Source organism: Enhydra lutris, unplaced genomic scaffold (assembly GCF_002288905.1).
Source record: "Enhydra lutris kenyoni isolate GAN:26980312 unplaced genomic scaffold, ASM228890v2 scaffoldscaffold48, whole genome shotgun sequence".
NCBI classification, from domain to species: domain Eukaryota; kingdom Metazoa; phylum Chordata; class Mammalia; order Carnivora; family Mustelidae; genus Enhydra; species Enhydra lutris.
In genome coordinates, this window is record NW_019154132.1 from 5,566,442 (window position 1) to 5,584,209 (window position 17,768).

General features: G+C 39.9%; 1 protein-coding gene across 1 annotated transcript in view; it reads left to right on the forward strand.

Annotated features, from left to right (window-relative positions):
• Positions 1 to 17,768, forward strand: part of LOC111156761 (phenylalanyl-tRNA synthetase 2, mitochondrial) — a 399,584-nt gene that overhangs the window by 61,140 nt on the left and 320,676 nt on the right. The window contains exon 4 of the mRNA XM_022517827.1: positions 2,870 to 3,001. Coding sequence (XP_022373535.1) covers positions 2,870 to 3,001 — 132 coding nt within the window. The remainder of the gene's footprint in view (positions 1 to 2,869; positions 3,002 to 17,768) is intronic.

Here is a 17,768-nt window from a genome sequence, read left to right on the forward strand (position 1 = left end):
TTTTAAAAAAAAAAAAAAACACCCTAAATTCTGTACATTTAACTTGTCCAAAGGAGTAAAATAAGGATATGCAAGGAAAATTAATTTGTGTAGACCTCACCTAACTTTGTTCCAGGTGATGTTTAATAATGTAAGGAGAGGATCATACTGTTAACCCTGAGTACTCATCCTGCTTTTGGTAGAATTTGATCCAAGCCATGTAAACAAAATTGGCTTTTCTAAATTGTTTTCACTAGGTGATTTGTGCTTATCTGCCAGGAGTTACAAAAAAGAGTGATAAAAATGGTTTCTCTGCTAGTCCGTCGGTACTCAGTTATAGATCCCAGTGCTTCACACATTTCTGTTGTCCAGCAGGACTGCCCCTGCAGCTTTTTAATAAAACTATGTGGGGGGGGGGGCGCACCTAGGTGGCTCAGTGGGTTAAGCCTCTACCTTCGGCTCAGGTCATGATCTCGGGGTCCTGGGATCGAGGCCTGCGTTGGGCTCTCTGCTCAAGGGGTAGCCTATTTTCCCCACTCTCTCTGCCTGCCTTTCTGCCTACTTGTGATCTCTCTCTCAAATGAATAAATAAAATCTAAAAAAAAAAAAAAAAAAAAAACTATGGCAGGGGATTGTTGGTCTCAGAGATGGACCAACACACAGGTATACCGATGCCTTTTTCTCAGAACTTAGTGGTGAATAAGCACCTGCTTTACACAAAGTGGCTTCTGTATAGAAAAGTCAGAGCTACTCAGGGGACCTGAAGACATTTCTCCAATGGCCTGCAACAGGACCAGCTTTTCTCCCCCCATTAGAAAAACTGTTGATGAAATCAATCCAGTAATAAGAAGGAAGGAGCTAGGGGCGCCTAGCTGACTCAGTCCATTAAGGATCCACCTTTGGCTCAGGTCATGATCTCAGGGTCCTGGAACCGAGCGCCACGTGGGGCTCCCTATTTAGTGGGTAGTCTGCTTTTCCCTCTCCCTTTGCCCAATCTTCCCCCTCTCTCCTACCCTACTCCCCCCCACACTCAGCTCGTGCTCTTTCTTGAGCACAAGCACTCTCTCTTAAATAAATAAAATGTTAAAAAAAAAAACTATCGATATGTGAATCATGGGTGAATCTTAAAATCATTCTGCTGAGTGAAGGAAGCTATACCCCCCCCACAAAAATACATGCTGCATGCTGTATGATTGCATTGTTATAAAATTCTAGGAAATGCAAACTCCTTTTGTAGGGACAGAAATGAAGTCTGCAGTTGCCTAGGGATGGTGGGGGTGAGGAGAAGAGGTAGGGGCAACAGGCAGGTTGGTATGGTTACAAAAGGGCAGTAGGAAACTTTTGGGGTTGATGCGTGTGTTCATTATATTGATCATAGTGTCAGTTTCATGGATGTATACATGTCAGTGTTTGTCAAATTTTGCACCGTTTTATGTCCAGTGTAATGTTTGTTTCAGCATATGTGTGACAAGAGGGGGAGGTATGGTATTACTCACTTGTTATGGACAGCAGGTAAGTAAGAAAATAAAGGCAACTCAAGTGTTCTTAGAACATGTGAAACAAAATGAAACAAAAATCTTAGAATAATGAAACAAAAATCTACCTTGTCCTTTGTGATCTGGGGCATAGGGAAGGCCCCCATGTTTCATAATTCTGTTCCCATGTGCTCTTTGATTCTTGAAATATCTCCTTTTGATGGGCAGGGAATTATATTTTAGTGGCCAAGAGCGCGAGTTTTGGAGTCCAGCAAACCTGAGTTTGGCCTAGTCACCTGCTAGCTGTGTACCTTTGGGTAGGACACTTGACCTATCTAATTGTCTTTTTTCTTACCTATGAAGTGGGCTGACAGAGGCATAGTAAGTCCTCAATAAAAGGAAGCAATTCTTATTATTTTTTTCATTTCACATTCTGATTCCCACAAGGTTTAAAATACAGATAGTCTTGGGTGAGAAAAGACAGTATTTTCAGTTCATAGGAGGTCATGTTACCATGGAGAAGTGGAATCAGGAGCGTTGCTTAAAGAAGAGGAAAAAGATCATTACACGAAGTGAAGGGAGGGTGGGCAGGAGACCGTAGATGATTTGTCAGCTGCCTACTTTTCTGTGTTCCTCACGGTGGGCATCTCGCTACCACGTGACCTTCTCATCTGCTTTTCCTGCTGTTAGTGACTTCTGCTCTTTGCAGGCTTTAACTGTTTTTAATTCACTAGTCTTTCCCTTTGTCAATTAATAATATCATTGTTTATGAGCGCCATGTTCAAGACTGCTTATTGAGAAACTCATTCTAGCATTTACTTGTTCACTTGTTTAGATGTGTGAATATTTGTCATTCCTCCGTAGAAAAAAATTTTGACTTTCTAGATGTATTGCTTACACTTAGCTGATCTCATTTAATTTTGTATTAGTTCTTTAAACTTTATTAAAAAGAAATATATATATATATATACTTATGGAAGTGAAAGTTGATTAGTGTATCCTAAATTGGTCATGTTGTTGATAAGTAAGTTTGCAGCATACATAGTAAAACTCCTTTTTCTTTAACTCTGAAAAGGTATCATTATCACTTATAGAACTAGCAGAATCACCTGCTTTCCCATGATCCTGACCTAATTTTTTCCCTCTGCCAGGTGTTTGCAGGGATTTAACGAGTGATCGATTTGGTTTTAGAGGGTCCCGGAGCTGCACAAAGTGTTTTTCATATTGAAAAAGACATGGCCAGTTTTTCACAAGTTGTAAGATTTATTGCCTCCCCCTAACGTGCTTCAAATGAGTTTGTTTGCTATTTATTTTACTCAGAGTGTCGTAATTGTTGTCGTTAGCCGAAGGGCAAGCTTGATCCTAAGGAAGGATACACTGCCTTTTAACACTGTTTCTATTTGGCACCTTTGCAGGACTGGACATTAGATGGGTAGACTGCTACTTCCCTTTTACTCATCCTTCCTTTGAGATGGAGATCAACTTCCATGGAGAATGGCTAGAAGTCCTTGGCTGTGGGGTGATGGAACAGCAACTGGTAAATTCAGGTAGAAAAGAATCCAACGTTTTATTTATAGGCTCTCTTAAAAAAGACTTTCTTCTCCTTTAACTTAACTTTGCATACTCATTTCCATATGCATTTCCATACCCCTGTGGGGATTGCCTCACCATCTTTCTCTCCTCCTGTTGCCCTCCAGACTTATCCCTGACACTTAACTCTGGAAGAACTTAGTTTCTCACATCTAATTTCACGAAGATTTCTTGTTTTTGCAGATCTTCCTCGTTACCATTAAAGTGTTGGGCTTGTACTTCCTAATTTCAAATTTGTTGATATGTTGCTTTGCAATTACCTGTAGACATTCAATGCACATCAGAGGAGTGCAGTTTGTCAACTATTTAAGAACAAGGCCAATGTGTAATCCTTTTTTGTTCCTATTTCATTGATAATAGTGCCCCAAATTCAAGATATTTCCGAAACTACGACAGACTACAATATCAAAATACTCAGATCTGTAAAGTTGTGTTGTTTGCTGCCCTAGTGTTGGCAGTGCTACCTGTTGGAGGTTAAGTGGGGAAATGAGGCTCTCATTAAATCCTACCTATATCTGCAGGCACTTGAGAAAGATCTTTACAGCTCTTCTCTGCAGGACCTTGCTTAATAAAAATGAGTATTTCTCAACTTAATTTCAGGCTATCTTTTTTTTTTTTAAAATCACTATCTGAATGTGATTAAAGATTATTTTTTCAGAGTATCAGTCCTCCATGGGAAGGCAGTTGGGATTGGGCATTTGAGCAGGAGCTCACTGCATAAGCAGTAGGGGGAGGGGAGGTTGTGTGGACTGCACTGTGTCCCTCCTCACTTCCCACAGTAGGACATTTGCTCTCTGGCCTGGGAGGGCGGTGGCTCTGATCACAGGGCCTTGTGCAGCCGAATGCAGAAGAACAGCCCTCTGGGTGACTAAGAAATGTGAAGAGACCACGGGTAAGGTCATGGGGTTGGAGATTAAGGATGGACTGAGGCAGAAGAGATGATGTGGCCGGGAAGTGCAAGATTTGTGAGACCGGAGGCCTGGCTTTCCTTCTGGCTTATAGGTAACCTCTGTCTGCAGGGGCCTGGACTCAGCTCACAGAGGCCTCTCCATTCCGCCAAGGAAGCCTGGCGGAAAGCGTAGCACAGTGCCAGATGCTTCTTGGATGGTTTTCACATATTTGAAGATCTGACCTAGACAAGAGGGACAGAGAGGCTGCATTATCAAGGGGCTGTGAATAGAAGTTGTGAGGCTTGGACCTGGGTGTCTGTCATAGGTTTTCTGTCATTTGACCGCTATGTGTCTTTGGGCGAGTGGCTTAGCCCCTGTGAGTCTTAGTTTTCTCATAGTTAAATGGGCACAATGATACCTTCCTCAGAGTTTCATTATGAGGATTAATTGAGGCGATACGTGTAACATGCCTATTACCACAGGGTCTGGCACATAGTAAATCTTGACTAAAATTAATTGCTGATGTTGTTTTTAATTTTTTCCCCCAATGGTTAGAGCCATTTATCAACAGAGAATCCCCTTAAAAAAGGAAGTATTTAACCAGAGACTGTTCTGCCTATCACAGAACTGATTTCTTAACTAACTGGGACTTGATTACCTCTTTGATCTTAGTCATCTTAGTATCCATGATTCTAGTTTGAGAGATTTTAGAAGGAAAAAGAAAATTAAGAATAGTAAAAGACAACAGGACAATCAGACAGTAGGTGTGTAATACACATCTTAGTAGGAAACAAAATATTGGAAGCAAACATGTAAGGTTTAATCTCTTCCTGAGTAGGACCTAGTTCCGAATACTGCTGTGGTGTTTTTGTTTGTTTTGTTTCTTAGAAGATTTCGAGGAACCCAGGCTTCCTCCCAGAGGTGTGTGTTGTCAGGGGTCAGAACTGAGCAGGCTGGTCAGGGGACGATGATCTTACATGTCAGTCGTCACTGGGAATCGTGCTTCCTTCTGTCTTTTCCAGTATCCTTGATGGGTTTTTATGAGGTTTATTCATTCAGTAATTGGCCGAATACAGTTATCTGAAACAGGTTTCCAAGTCATTACTGCACATTAATGAGACTGCTGTTCTACAAATAGATCAGCCATGTCAAGTACACTTGAAGGAAATGACAAAGTGAAAGAAAAAAAAATAAACAAAACCAAACCAGGACATCTGAGATGCAAATATTTTTGAGAGGTTCACACTCCTGGTAGAATGTGCTTTAAGTTGGTAGGAAATTGTACAGATAAAATTGAATTTAAGTATCTTGTGAGAGAGAGACAAGAAAAGGAAGAAGAGATGATTTTGTAAAAGAAATTCTGTGTGGGCTTTGCTATTTGAACTTGAAGTTATTGTGACAGAGTTCTGCTCTGTGTTCTCAGACTCGGATGTGTTTTGACATCTGGAGTTAAAATATTTTAAACTCTGTGCCTGGCAGTCACTAAACCACAGGCATTATTTGTAAGAACAGCTAATTTTCTGTTTTCTGAGTTCCTGTGGTTTTGAGAAAGGCAGACTATGCACACCTCATCCCTCTAATTCCATTTTGCTATTCCTCCCATCTCTGCTCTGACATTTCGTTCCTTCCCAATGCCCCCCCCCCCCCCCCCCCGCCCCCGTCTGGTCAAATAGAACTTCCATGGGCGCCTGGTGGCTCAGTGAGTTATGCTCTCAGGATCTTGAGTTCAAGCCCTGTGCTGGGCATGGAGCCTACTTAAAAAAAAAAAAAAAAAAAGAAATGATCTTCCAAGAAACACCAAAATGGATGTTTTTTGATCTCCTTCTTTAGAGGTCTCATAGAGGTTCAGGTAAGTGTGGAAGGAACTGGAAACCAGAGACGTCCCGATGGGACGGTGATCTAGCTGCCACACCTGAGCCCATCCTGTGGGCCAGCGCCTCACTGAAGGCTTCACAGGCTTTCTTCTGTTTAGCCTTGAGAACAAGGCTCTGACGTAGATGCTGGCATTATTTATCCCCCTTTACAGAGCCTGAGAAATGTGCCATGCTGTGCTACCCAGATGGTAAACTGTGGGATTTTGAAGTGGCTAGAAATCTATTCCAAACAAACGATTGTGTCCAACATAGAATGAAGAAATGAAACCAAATGAAACAAATGACAGCAAACAGAGCTCTCCTTGTTCTGTTTTATTCGCGACACCTATAGAAGGGCCCGGCCATCATGTATGTTATCTCCTGTGATAGAAGGCATTTAATTAAAAGAGTGAAATTAGATCGCTAATATGAACAGTCGGCCAAAACACTTTCTTACACATCTAAGTTGACGACGGCATTGATGAAGTTTTTTGTATTTTGTTTTTCCTGGAATAAGATAAAGCTCTTCCACACGGCTTATAGAATTGTACTTTATTTCTTCTTCTTTAATTTATGGTGTCTTCACCCTTACCTTCAGACTTCTTAGATTTAGTAATTGTGATGTGGGTGGTGACTGTTGTCATGATGATTTGATTCGTTTTTCCTTGAGGAGATGTTTTGAGGGCAGCACTGAGTCACGTGCCGAACACTACACCCTTATTTTCCGTTGGGCTGACTCAGGCTGCTAATGTCTTTTCAGGTAATATATGGAGCACAGACATCTAAAAACATCACCAGGGGTGACCGTAGGCTGTGATCGTGCCAGAAAGGAATTTACCATTTATTGGGCCCCTGTGAAACGTAGAAGATTGTGCATAGGCCAGGGGATAGAAAAAGCCCTGTGGTGGGAAATAACTTTTAAAAACCGGAATCTCTTTCCTTACCCTTTGTTCAAATTTAAAAGCGAGCTCTTTGGGGGAAAACTTTGTAAATATGTACATGAACAGTTTCCAGTTTTAACAGTCGTCCTTTGTTGCTGTTGTTCATTTGCCTGTCACATTTTTCTTGAACTCCTTCTAAGGCTGTAGAAAAGCAAAATAAGCGTTGTCTCTCCTTTGGGAATAGCACAGCATGCAAAGACATACAGATAAGTGATTACAATACCGTGTGGTAAGTATTTGTATCAGAAGTACAGTGGGCAGCATGGCAAGAATGGAGAGGTTGGAGAAGATTTTGCCAAGGCCTTGTTCTGGTTACTACATTCAGGATGGAATGCTGGAAATACGGGTATTTGAATTTTTTAAATTTTTTTTTTAAAAATATTTTATTTATTTATTTGACAGACAGAGATCCAAGCAGCCAGAGAGGCAGGCAGACAGAGAGAGAGAGAGGGGAAGCAGGCTCCCCACCGAGCAGAGAGCCCGACGCGGGGCTCGATCCCAGGACCCCGGGATCACGACCCGAGCCGAAGGCAGAGGCTTTACCCCACTGAGCCACCCAGGCGCCCCAAATACGGGTATTTGAAATGCATGTCCCGAATAAGTTAGGCACCTGTATGCAAGGAGTTGTGTACTTGACGTACTTTGCTTGGATGTCCGGGTGGCATATCTAATGCTTCTTTTCCTACGAGAGTGAAAATCTACTTCTGGTCTCTTACTCTCATGGGTAGCCAATCTCTGCAGCCTCTACACACACCTGTGACATTCAGTGTAGTAGTCTAAGCTGGTGAGCTTTTATTTTTTATTTATTGTATTTATTTAAGCTGGTGAGCTTTTAGATAGCATCAGCCAAGATGTCTGTCTATACCAGGCATATTATTATATACAAGCAGACTTGCCATTCATCTGCTCAGCATCTTTTGTGTGTAAGACACTGTGCTAGCCAAAGAGGAAGGCATGAAAACCGTAAGATGTGACATCTACATGTAAAATGTTGAGTGTAGTAGGGAAGATGAGACTATATAATTAGAGCATGGTAACGTAAGTGCCATTCATGAGATGGAGCTCTGGTTGTAAAGCGGGAATTCTGTCCATCAGTTACATCAGTGGAGGTATCAGAGAGGAGGTGGTATTTGAACTGGGCCTTAAGCAGTGGTTCTCACTATGTGCCTGGTAATGACCTGGACAGTCTACTTAAAATGTCTGTTTGCATCAGGTTCTGTAGGTCTGGAATGAGGACTGAGATGTGCATTTCAAACAAATACCCTAGCTAATTCTTGTGAATGATCAGACCTTGCTTTGAAAACCCTGTCTTTAAGTTGAGTATTTACCCCAATTTTGGGGGGTACAATTGAAGTATAATGAACCACAAATGTTTAAACTATTCAGTTTGATCCATTTTTTACATATGTATACACCCATGAAACCCTCACCACCATCAGGATAATAACATTTTCATCACCAACCAGAGTTATCTTGTGCCTTTTTGGTGATCTATCCTTCCTTCTACCCTGTTGCTGGGCAACCACTGATCTACCTCTGTCATTATAGATTAGTTTGTATATTTCAGAGTTTTATATAAGTGAAGTCATACTGTATAGTATTCTTTATATTTTGTTCCTTTCCCTGAGCATAATGATTCTGAGGTTAATCCATGTAGTTGTGTGTGTTGACCGATGCTGTACGCCTCATTCATTCCTTTTTGTTGTATTGTTTGACTGTATGGATATGCCCCAATTTGATTATCCTTTCACTTGTTGATGGACATTAAGTTGTTCCCACTTTTGGCTCTTACAAATAAAGCTGCTATGAATATTTATATAAAAGTCTTGGTGTGCCTATATTTTTCCATTTCCTTTGAGAAGAAACTTAGGAGTGGAATGTTGTATAAATGTCAAATAGATCAATGTAATTGAATAGTGTTCAGCTCTTTTATGTTTACTGATTTTTTTTAATTTAATTTTATTTTTTTTTGGTCTTCGTGGTCTATCAATTTCCCAGAAAAGAATGTTAACATTTTCTACTATGATTATGGACTTGTCCATTTGCTCTTTTATTCTGTCAATTTTTCTTCATGTGTTTTGCAGCTGTATCATTAGATGTATATGCTTTTATAACTCTTAGGTCTTCTGCATGAATTTCCCCTTTTATCATTATGAAATATCATCTTTATCTTTGGTACTTCTGTTTTTTTCTAGAAGTCTGTTTTATTTATGTTCAAAATACGCATTCTAGCCTCATCCTCTGTTCTCAGTTGCCTTCATGTTGTTATAGTACATGTATTATGTCTGCCTACGTTGAACACCTCCCCAGTCAGTGTTAAGACTTTTTGCTTTAAAAAGTCATATGCGTTTTAAAAGCACAAGAGACTATAGCTTTCTGTTCTGTTTACCTATAGCTGTTTGCAGTTTCTCTTGCTCTTCCTTCATTCCTGAGGATGCATGTTTCCTTCTGGTAATTTTTCCCAGTGGTATAGAAAACTTCCCTTTGCATGTCTTATAGAACATGTGTGTTGGTAATGAATTTCTTAGTGCTCCTTTATATGAGAAGGTCTTTATTTACCCTTTTATTGAAAACAGAATTCTGGATTGACAGACCTCTTCCTCAACAGTGGAGAGATGTTGTTCCATCGTCTTCTGCCTCTGCCGCTTCTGTAGAGAAACGCAGAATCATTTCAGTCAGTGTTCACCTGTATATAATGTATTGTCTTTCTTTAACTACTCTGAGGATTTTTTCCTTGATCTTTGGTTTTCAGCAGCTTGATTTTGATGCATCTAGGTGTGGTTTCCTTGACCTTTATGTGTTTTCAGTTTCACTGAGCCTGAATTTATGCATTTATGTTTTTCACCTATTTTGGGAAGTTTCTGGTCATTATTTCTTCAGATCACTTTTCTGTCTCAATCTCTTCTTCCTCCCCTTCTAGAACTCAAATTATACCTATGTTAGATCTTTTGATTTTGTCCCAGAAGATCCCAAGACTCTGCTCACTTTTTTCTATCTTTTGCAGTTTTTCACTAGATAATTTCTGTTGATCCATGGTTATGTTCCTGTATCACTTCCACCCAGCTGCCTTGGTCATCAAAATATATTTTTTAATTTCATATTACTATTATTAGTATTTAGTTTAAAAATTTTTATTTTTTAAATTTATTTATTTATTTTAAATTTATTTATTTTAAATTTATTTATTTAAAATTATTATTTTTTAAGTTTATTACTTCATGGAACATAGTTACAATATTTACTTTAAAATATCTGTCTGATAGTTTCAACATCTGGGTCACATCAAGAATGAATTCTCTTTAGAATTGATCACATTTTCCTGGCTCTTCATCAGATAACTCTGTTATGCTGGACCTTGTAAATGGTCAATTGTGTGTACTCTGTCCTGTTTTAATCCTGTGATAACTGTTGATATTTTATTCTAGTAAAAGGTCACCTGGTGAGGTTTAGGCCTTAGTTCTGACTTGCTTCCTGTGGGCAGTGATTCGGGTCTCAGTGTAAGTCTTAGCTCTGCTGATCTGTGTCCTTCCTGCACATGTGTGCTTCAGGGGTTGGTCTGCAGCTTGTGTGAATGGTTCATATCTTAGGTCAGTTTTCTTTTTTTTTTTTTAAGATTTTATTTATTTATTTGACAGACAGAGATCACAAGTAGGCAGAGCAGCAGGCAGAGAGAGAAGAGGAAGCAGGCTCCCCGCTGAGTGGAGAGCCCGATCTGGGGCTCGATCCCAGGACTCTGGGATCATTACCCGAGCCGAAGGCAGAGGCTTTAACCCACTGAGCCACCCAGGCGCCCCCTAGGTCAGTTTTCTTAGCTTTTGCTATGCTGGCTTCGGTCTGTGCTGTGCCTGTGTAGCTCAGGGGTAAGGCTGATACTTGTGTAGGTAGAATTAGGGCATCTGCTTCTGGGCTCTCTCCACTCCAGCTCACAGAAGCCTTTCCCTGCATACAGGACAGGTTGCTCTTTGAGTCTCAGCTGCCCGTGATGTTGTGCAGCTCTCAGCTGGGGCCCACCTTTGGGGCAAAAACATGGGAGAAACAAACAAACATGAAATTTGTCCTATGTAGGTTGTTTTTCCAAGTTTTCACTTTAAATCAAAATTCGTCTACTTACTTTTCATAGTGCTCTATTAGTTTATTTGTATGTGTGTGTGTGTGTGTGTGTGTGTGTACTTGTCCAGGAATTTAAGTTGTAGTGAGAGTGAGTCATAGAGGGCTCATACCCCCATAGTGGGACCAGTCTAGGTTGGACTGTGAAGACGCCCCAGGTACAAGGGTGATTGCATGACAGGACCATGTGGTGCCGGACAACTGTGGCTGGGTTGGCTCCACTTGTATATTTAATCCTTCGACTTTATTTTTTTAAAAAGATTTTATTTATATATTTGAGAGAGCACTAGTGCGTGCGTGTGAGAGTGTATGCATATGTGTGTGTGCGTCAGCATGGGGAGGGGCAGAGGGAGAGGGAAGGGGAAGGAATCTCAGGCCGACTCTGCACTGAGCATGAAGCCCCATGTCGGGCTCCATCTCACGACCCTGAGATGATGACCTGAATTGAAACGAAGAGTCAGTCACTTAACTGACTGAGCCATGCAGATGCTCCTAATCCATCAACTTTATTCATCAAAATTAAGCATAGCGAATTTTTTTTTTAAAGATTTTATTTATTTATTTGACAGACAGAGATCACAAGTAGGCAGAGAGGCAGGCAGAGAGAGAGGAGGAAGCAGGCTCCCTGCTGAGCAGAGAGACCGATGCGGGGCTCGATCCCAGGACCCTGAGATCATGACCTGAGCCGAAGGCAGAGGCTTTAACCCACTGAGCCACCCAGGCGCCCCAGCATAGCGAATTTTTAAAGTAAAACAAAACTGAGATCATCTAAGGTCTGGCAAACTCTGCCCCTTCCCTTCCTCCCTCTCTCCCTCCCTGTTCTTTCTCCGTCCCTCCCTTCCTTTCCTTCATCATCCTAACTTGCCTCCCTTCTTTTAAGTCAGCTTTGGCCCTGTTAGTGCCCTTTTGGAAAAGCAAACAAATACATATCAGCCCCATGTGCATGTATTGCCTTGTAGTTCCTCCTAGTGACATATTTTCAAGCTGTCAGAATAGAGATGTCTGTACAAATATTTACTTAGCCTTTGTCCTTTTTCCCTTTTCAAGATGTATAAGATGGTGAGATTTTTTTTCCTGACATAAAAGCAATCTGTAATCATTGAAAAAATTAAGAAAATCAAATATAAAAAAGAAAACGAAAGCAATTCCATTGTTACCCAGGAAAACTTCAAAAATATGCATATATATAATTATTAACTATACCCATATGTAAACATCATATGTATTTTAGAAAAATAGAACCATCCTTTGAACTTTTTTTTCTTTTGGTATTGTGCTTTTTCACAAGTTTGACATGAGTGTTTTTTCATATTGCCAAATATCTACCCACATCATCATTGTGAATGGTTGCATGGCTATTGTGAATGAGTCTTTTGGGCATTTATGTATTGATAGATTGTTGACCATAAACTGTCTTTATATGCATGTCCTTGCATATTGCCCTAGTGTTTCTCTGGGATAAGTCTGTAGAGCAGGAATTACTGGTTTTTTTCCCCTCCGAGGTTTATGATGTGTATTGCCAGATACACACTGGACAAAAAGCACCTGCATTATTTGAGAGTACCTCTGTTCCCACACCCTTAACACCACTGAACACTACCAGTATCTTTACTTTTTGCACATAAGAGGGGAAAATGTTGTGCTGGTGTTGTTTAAATTTCCTTTTCTCTGGTTACGAGAGTGGTAGAGTGTGTTCCAGAAGTTACGGGCTCAGTCTGTTTTCTAACAGCACTTGAAAGGATGTTAGGGCACATACTGCATCCTTTTTATTCTCCTACCTCAAACTATACCTTTATTCACATCATTGTGTTCCTAACACAGACCCTTTCTATTTTGCTGAGAACACCTAAGCCACCTTAAGAAAACTCTCAGTTTCTCCTCTTCGCCAGGGTAGGGCAGCACTGGCTCTGGGTTCTGTGCTCACAGTCCTTTAGAATCCCACTCCATCACTTGTCCTGTTTTCCTGCTCCATCTTTTCTCTTCTAGTCATTCATTTTTTAAAACGTGTTTGTTTAAATAATTTATTGAGATGAAATTCACATGGCACCAGATTAATATTTTAAAGTGAACAATTCAGTGACATTTAGTACATATACAGTGTTGTCCAGTCACTAGCTCTGACTCATTCTCTGGGATTTCCATTACTCCACTCTTCTTGCCTGCTAAGCAGTTTTTTCCCCCTTCCCTCCCCTAAGCCCCTGACAACCATGATCATTGTTCTGTGTCTGGACTTATTTATTATGATTCCATATAAGTGGAGTCCTACAATATGTGACCTTCTGTGTCTGACTTCTTTTACTTATTAGCACAGTGTCTTGGAGGTACCTCCACAGTGTACCAGATATCAGTACAGCAGTCCTTTTAATGGGTGAATATTTCCATTGGATCCATCAGCCACCATTTTTTTATGCATTCATCTGTTGATGGTCATTTGGGCTCTTTCCCTATTTTGGCCATTGTGTATAATGCTGCTGTGAACACACATGTACATGTATTTGAGTCATTGTTTTTAGCTTATTTGGGTATGTAACTAGGAGTGGAATTGCTGGGTCATATGATAATTCTACATTTAACTTGTTGAGGAAGTACCAAATTGTTTCCCACCGTGGCTAAGCCATTATACAGTCCCACTAGCAATGTATGAGGATTCTGTTTTTCTACTTCCTTGCCATTGCTTATAATTTTCTTTGCCTGGTGGTGTTTTTTTTATAGCCATTGTAGTAGGAAGAAGAAGTACCTCATTGTGATCTTGATTTTTATTTTCCTAATGACCAATAATGTTAAACATCTTTTCATATACTGTTTGTGTATCTTCTTTAGAAAAGTGTCTATGTAAGTTCTTTGCTCACTTTAAAGATTGGATTGTTTGTCTTTTTGTTGCTGAGTTGTGAGAGGTCTTTATATATTCTGGATACTAGACCTTTTTCAAATGTGTGATTTGTAAAGATTTTCTCCAATTCTGTAGGTTGTCTTTTTGTTTCTTGATAATATCCTTTGAAGCCCAAAATTTTTAGACTTTAATGAAGTCGGATTTATCTGTTCTTTTTCTTTTGCACCTGCTTTTGGTATCATAACTAAGACTCTGTTGTCAAATCTAAGGTCAAGAAGATTTACCCTTATGTTTTCTTCTAAGAGTTTTGTGGTTTAGGCTCTTCTATTTAGGCCTTTGATCCATTTTGTGTTAATTTTTGTATGCAATGTGAGGTAGAGGTCCAACTTTATTCTTTTGTATGTGGATATCCAGTTGGTCCAGCACCATTTGTTGAAGAAGCTATTCCTTCCCCGTGGAAAGCTCTTAGAAGCTCTGTCAAAAATCATTTGAGGGGCTCCTGGGTGGCTCAGTTGCTGAGCCTCTGCCTTTGGCTCAGGTCATGGTCCCAGGGTCCTGGGATCGAACCCCACATCAGGCTGCCTCCTCAGCAGGAAACCTGCTTCCGTCTCTCCCACTACCCAGCTGGTATTCCGTCTCTCACTGACTCTCTGTCAAATAAATAAAATTTAAAAAAAAATCATTTGACCATCGATGTGTTGGTTTATTTCTGAACTCTCAGTTCTATTCTGTTGTTTTGTGTTTCTGTCCTCATCCTAGTACCATAGTGTTTTGAGTCCTGTAGCTTTGTGGTAAGTTTTAGAATTGGAAAGTGTAAGTCTTCCAATTTAGTTCTTCCTCTATTCATTCTTTACTCTTTACTGTGAACATTCTGAAGACTATTTTTTAAAAAAATGTTATTTTTTTTCTTAAGATTTTTTCATTGACCCATTCTATCCTTATACTTTGCTCATTTCTTTGTCTATATCTCTGTCTGTATTCCAGTCCTTTATTTTATCTTTCAGTCCACTATCTACTGCCTCGCTTAAGAGATAGAGGACATTATGCAGTTGAAACCGCCCCCCCCCATGTATCCCTCTTAGTATCCTTCCTTCCCTCCCTCTTGTGAGCAATCACTGTTTTGAATTTCGTGTTATTACCTTGATTTTCATTATAGATTTATTATGTACATTGTAAAAAACAGATTAACTTTCACTGGTTTTTATTATTTACAAATGGAATCATGCCATCCTCCTATGATTTTACTTTTCCATGTAGCATTGTGATGTTCATCTGTGTTGCCATATGTAGTTTTAGTTCAGTCATTTTTTTCACTACTTAAATTCTGTTGGATGAACATGCCATAGTTTATTCATCTATTTAATGGATATTCAATTATTTCCTTTTTTTTTTTTTTATTATCACAGATGCTATGGCTGAACATTCATGTACATCCTATGTGTTTAGATATAAGAGTTTCTCTATTTTATTTAGCAGTGGATTTACTAAGTTAGTACTTATGAACATCTTTAGCTTTTTTTTTTTTTTTTTTTTTTTAAAAATTCTTTTTTTTTTTTTGACAGAGAGAGATCACAGTAGGCAGAGAGGCAGGCAGAGAGAGAGGGAAGCAGGCTCCCCGCAGAGCAGAGAACCCGATGCGGGGCTCGATCCCAGGACCCTGAGATCATGACCTGAGCCGAAGGCAGAGGCTTTAACCCACTGAGCCACCCAGGCGCCCCACATCTTTAGCTTTATTGGACATTACAAGATCATTTCTCAGAGCAGTTGGGCCAATTTATATTGCCTTGGGACTTTGTATGAAAGTTTTTGTTGCTCTCTGTCCTCTTCAACACTTGACCTCATTCATGTTATTTTACTGGTCTGGTGGGTTCAGAATAGTATCTCATTATCATTTTATTTGCACTTACGTGATTAGTCTAAGGTTGAACACATTTTTATGTATTTATTTGACACTTAAAGTTTTTCTTTCATTTCAGGATGGGGCTCATTTTTCTGTTTGTCTTTTTTTTTTTTAAATGGTAGGAATTCTTTATTTTGAATGCTAATCATTTGTTATTTTAATGTATTAACAATTATATTCTCTCGGTGGTTTTTCTTTTTTATTTTTAAGTTTCTCCTTCATAAATGGAATATATGCATTTCTTACTTGAATAACTTTAGATTTCTTTATATAACATGATTCTCCAAAAAAGTCACTTCATCAGGGAATGTGAATGGGTGTAAGTTGACAGGTTCCATAAAGATAATCCTTCTGCTTGTCATGCTTGATTCTGGTGGTTTAAGTCTCTGATGTTCTTGCTATATCATCCGTATTTTCAGCATGAGGATTCTAAATATTTAATAACTTCCAAAGATCTGCCTTCTCTCTCCTAATGTTCTGTCAGATTTGGTTCCACCCCCTGTGACAGTTCCTCTGGCTGGGAAGGTATGCTCTAGGATGCACTCGTTTGACTAAGGAATGTAGCTTGGAGCTTGCCTGGGGACTCCAGTAACACTCTTTGTACAGAATTTGACTTGTTTCCTGGTATATTTTTTAGTTCTCTCTAGCCCTGCTTACAACCTATGTCACCCCTTTAAACAGTTCTGTTATTGTAATGAAAATAAAGGTTTTGGTAATTTGACTGAATCTGTGGCATGTGTACATTTCTGATGTTCTTACAGCTGTGGTAACACGTACTCCATACTGTTTGTGGCCTTATTTCCTTTTCTTTCTTGTTCTCTCTCTCTCTCTCTCTCTCTCTCTCTCTCTTTTTATTGTTTAGAGAGGAAAGGAGAGAGAAAATCCTAAGCAGGCTTTACACCCAGCACGGAGCCCGACGTGGCGCTGGATCCCACTACCCTGAGATCATGACCTGAGCCAAAATCAAGAAATGCCTAACCGACTGAGCCACCCAGGCACCCCATTTTGTTGTTTTTGTTTTTGGTTGGGGGGGGCATAATTTCTATATGTAGGAGACTTCTGGATAGCTGAGAATCTGCCTTGTGCAGTATTTTCAGTGTGTAAGGGCTTCTGTATTTGGCAGTTATAAAGCACCTGTCATTTAATTTACCCAGCCCTTCTCCCATCGATGTGAACTTAATTTTTCCATTTTCAGCTATTTTTCTTTTTTCTGTTGTCTCTCCCATTCCTGAAACATTAACCCCCATAGCACAATTCAACTATTAGATTTTAATGCTGATGGCATAGAGTTTCCAAATAAGGGGTTTAGATTAAAAAGGAATGGAAATTTGACAAGTTTAGATTGTTGCAAATGGTCATTTCTTTCATTAGACTTCATTATTGCTTCCAGTTTGTCTCCCCTCCCTATATCCATACACTTTGCCCCCATGACTTTGATGCCACTTCTGACTGTGGGAGGAATAGATTTTTCAGCCCCGTTGATTTTTTTGGCTTGGCCATGTGACTGTGTTGGCTAAAGGGATATTAGCAGATGTGATATGAAAAGAGGCTTGAAATGTACTCGACTGTTGGTTTTGTCTTTTTGGCTTCCCCCTTTTCTGATGAGATGAATGTGCATAGCCTACTGGCTCTAGAATAGGAAGAAGCACATGGAATGGACCTAAGTCAATCTGGAGCTGAAGCTCAGCCTGATCTAGACTCCCTAAGCCCCAGTCAAGCCCCAGTCAAGCCCCAGACGCACAGAGATGTGGTTATGGTTGTACACCAGTGAGATTGTATAGCAGTTTGTCCATCTGCAGTAGCTGACTCATAAAATGTATATTGTGGCTGTTCTGTGTATTTTTTTCTCAGTTTATGCAGGACTTATAGGTACTTAAGATTCCTCCAATACATTTCATTGGATTGACTTACTTCTTTCAAGAGTTTCTTACCACCTCCCTTTTTAACATAGTGAGAAAGATGCTCAAAAGGCTTGAGTCTTTCTACCCATCCCCTTGCCCCCGAAATTATTTCCTAGTATTTTAGTGTGTGTTGTGGTGGTTTCCTAAACCAGATGGCGATTGGGGGTGGGATTTATCTGGAAAGTTCTCCCCTTGGGGTTTTTTAAAAATGCTACTGACATGTGGAAGATTGTGTGCATGCATGTTTGTGTGTGTACATGTGTGTGCACACCTGTGTATATGTACACATTCTCATTTTAACC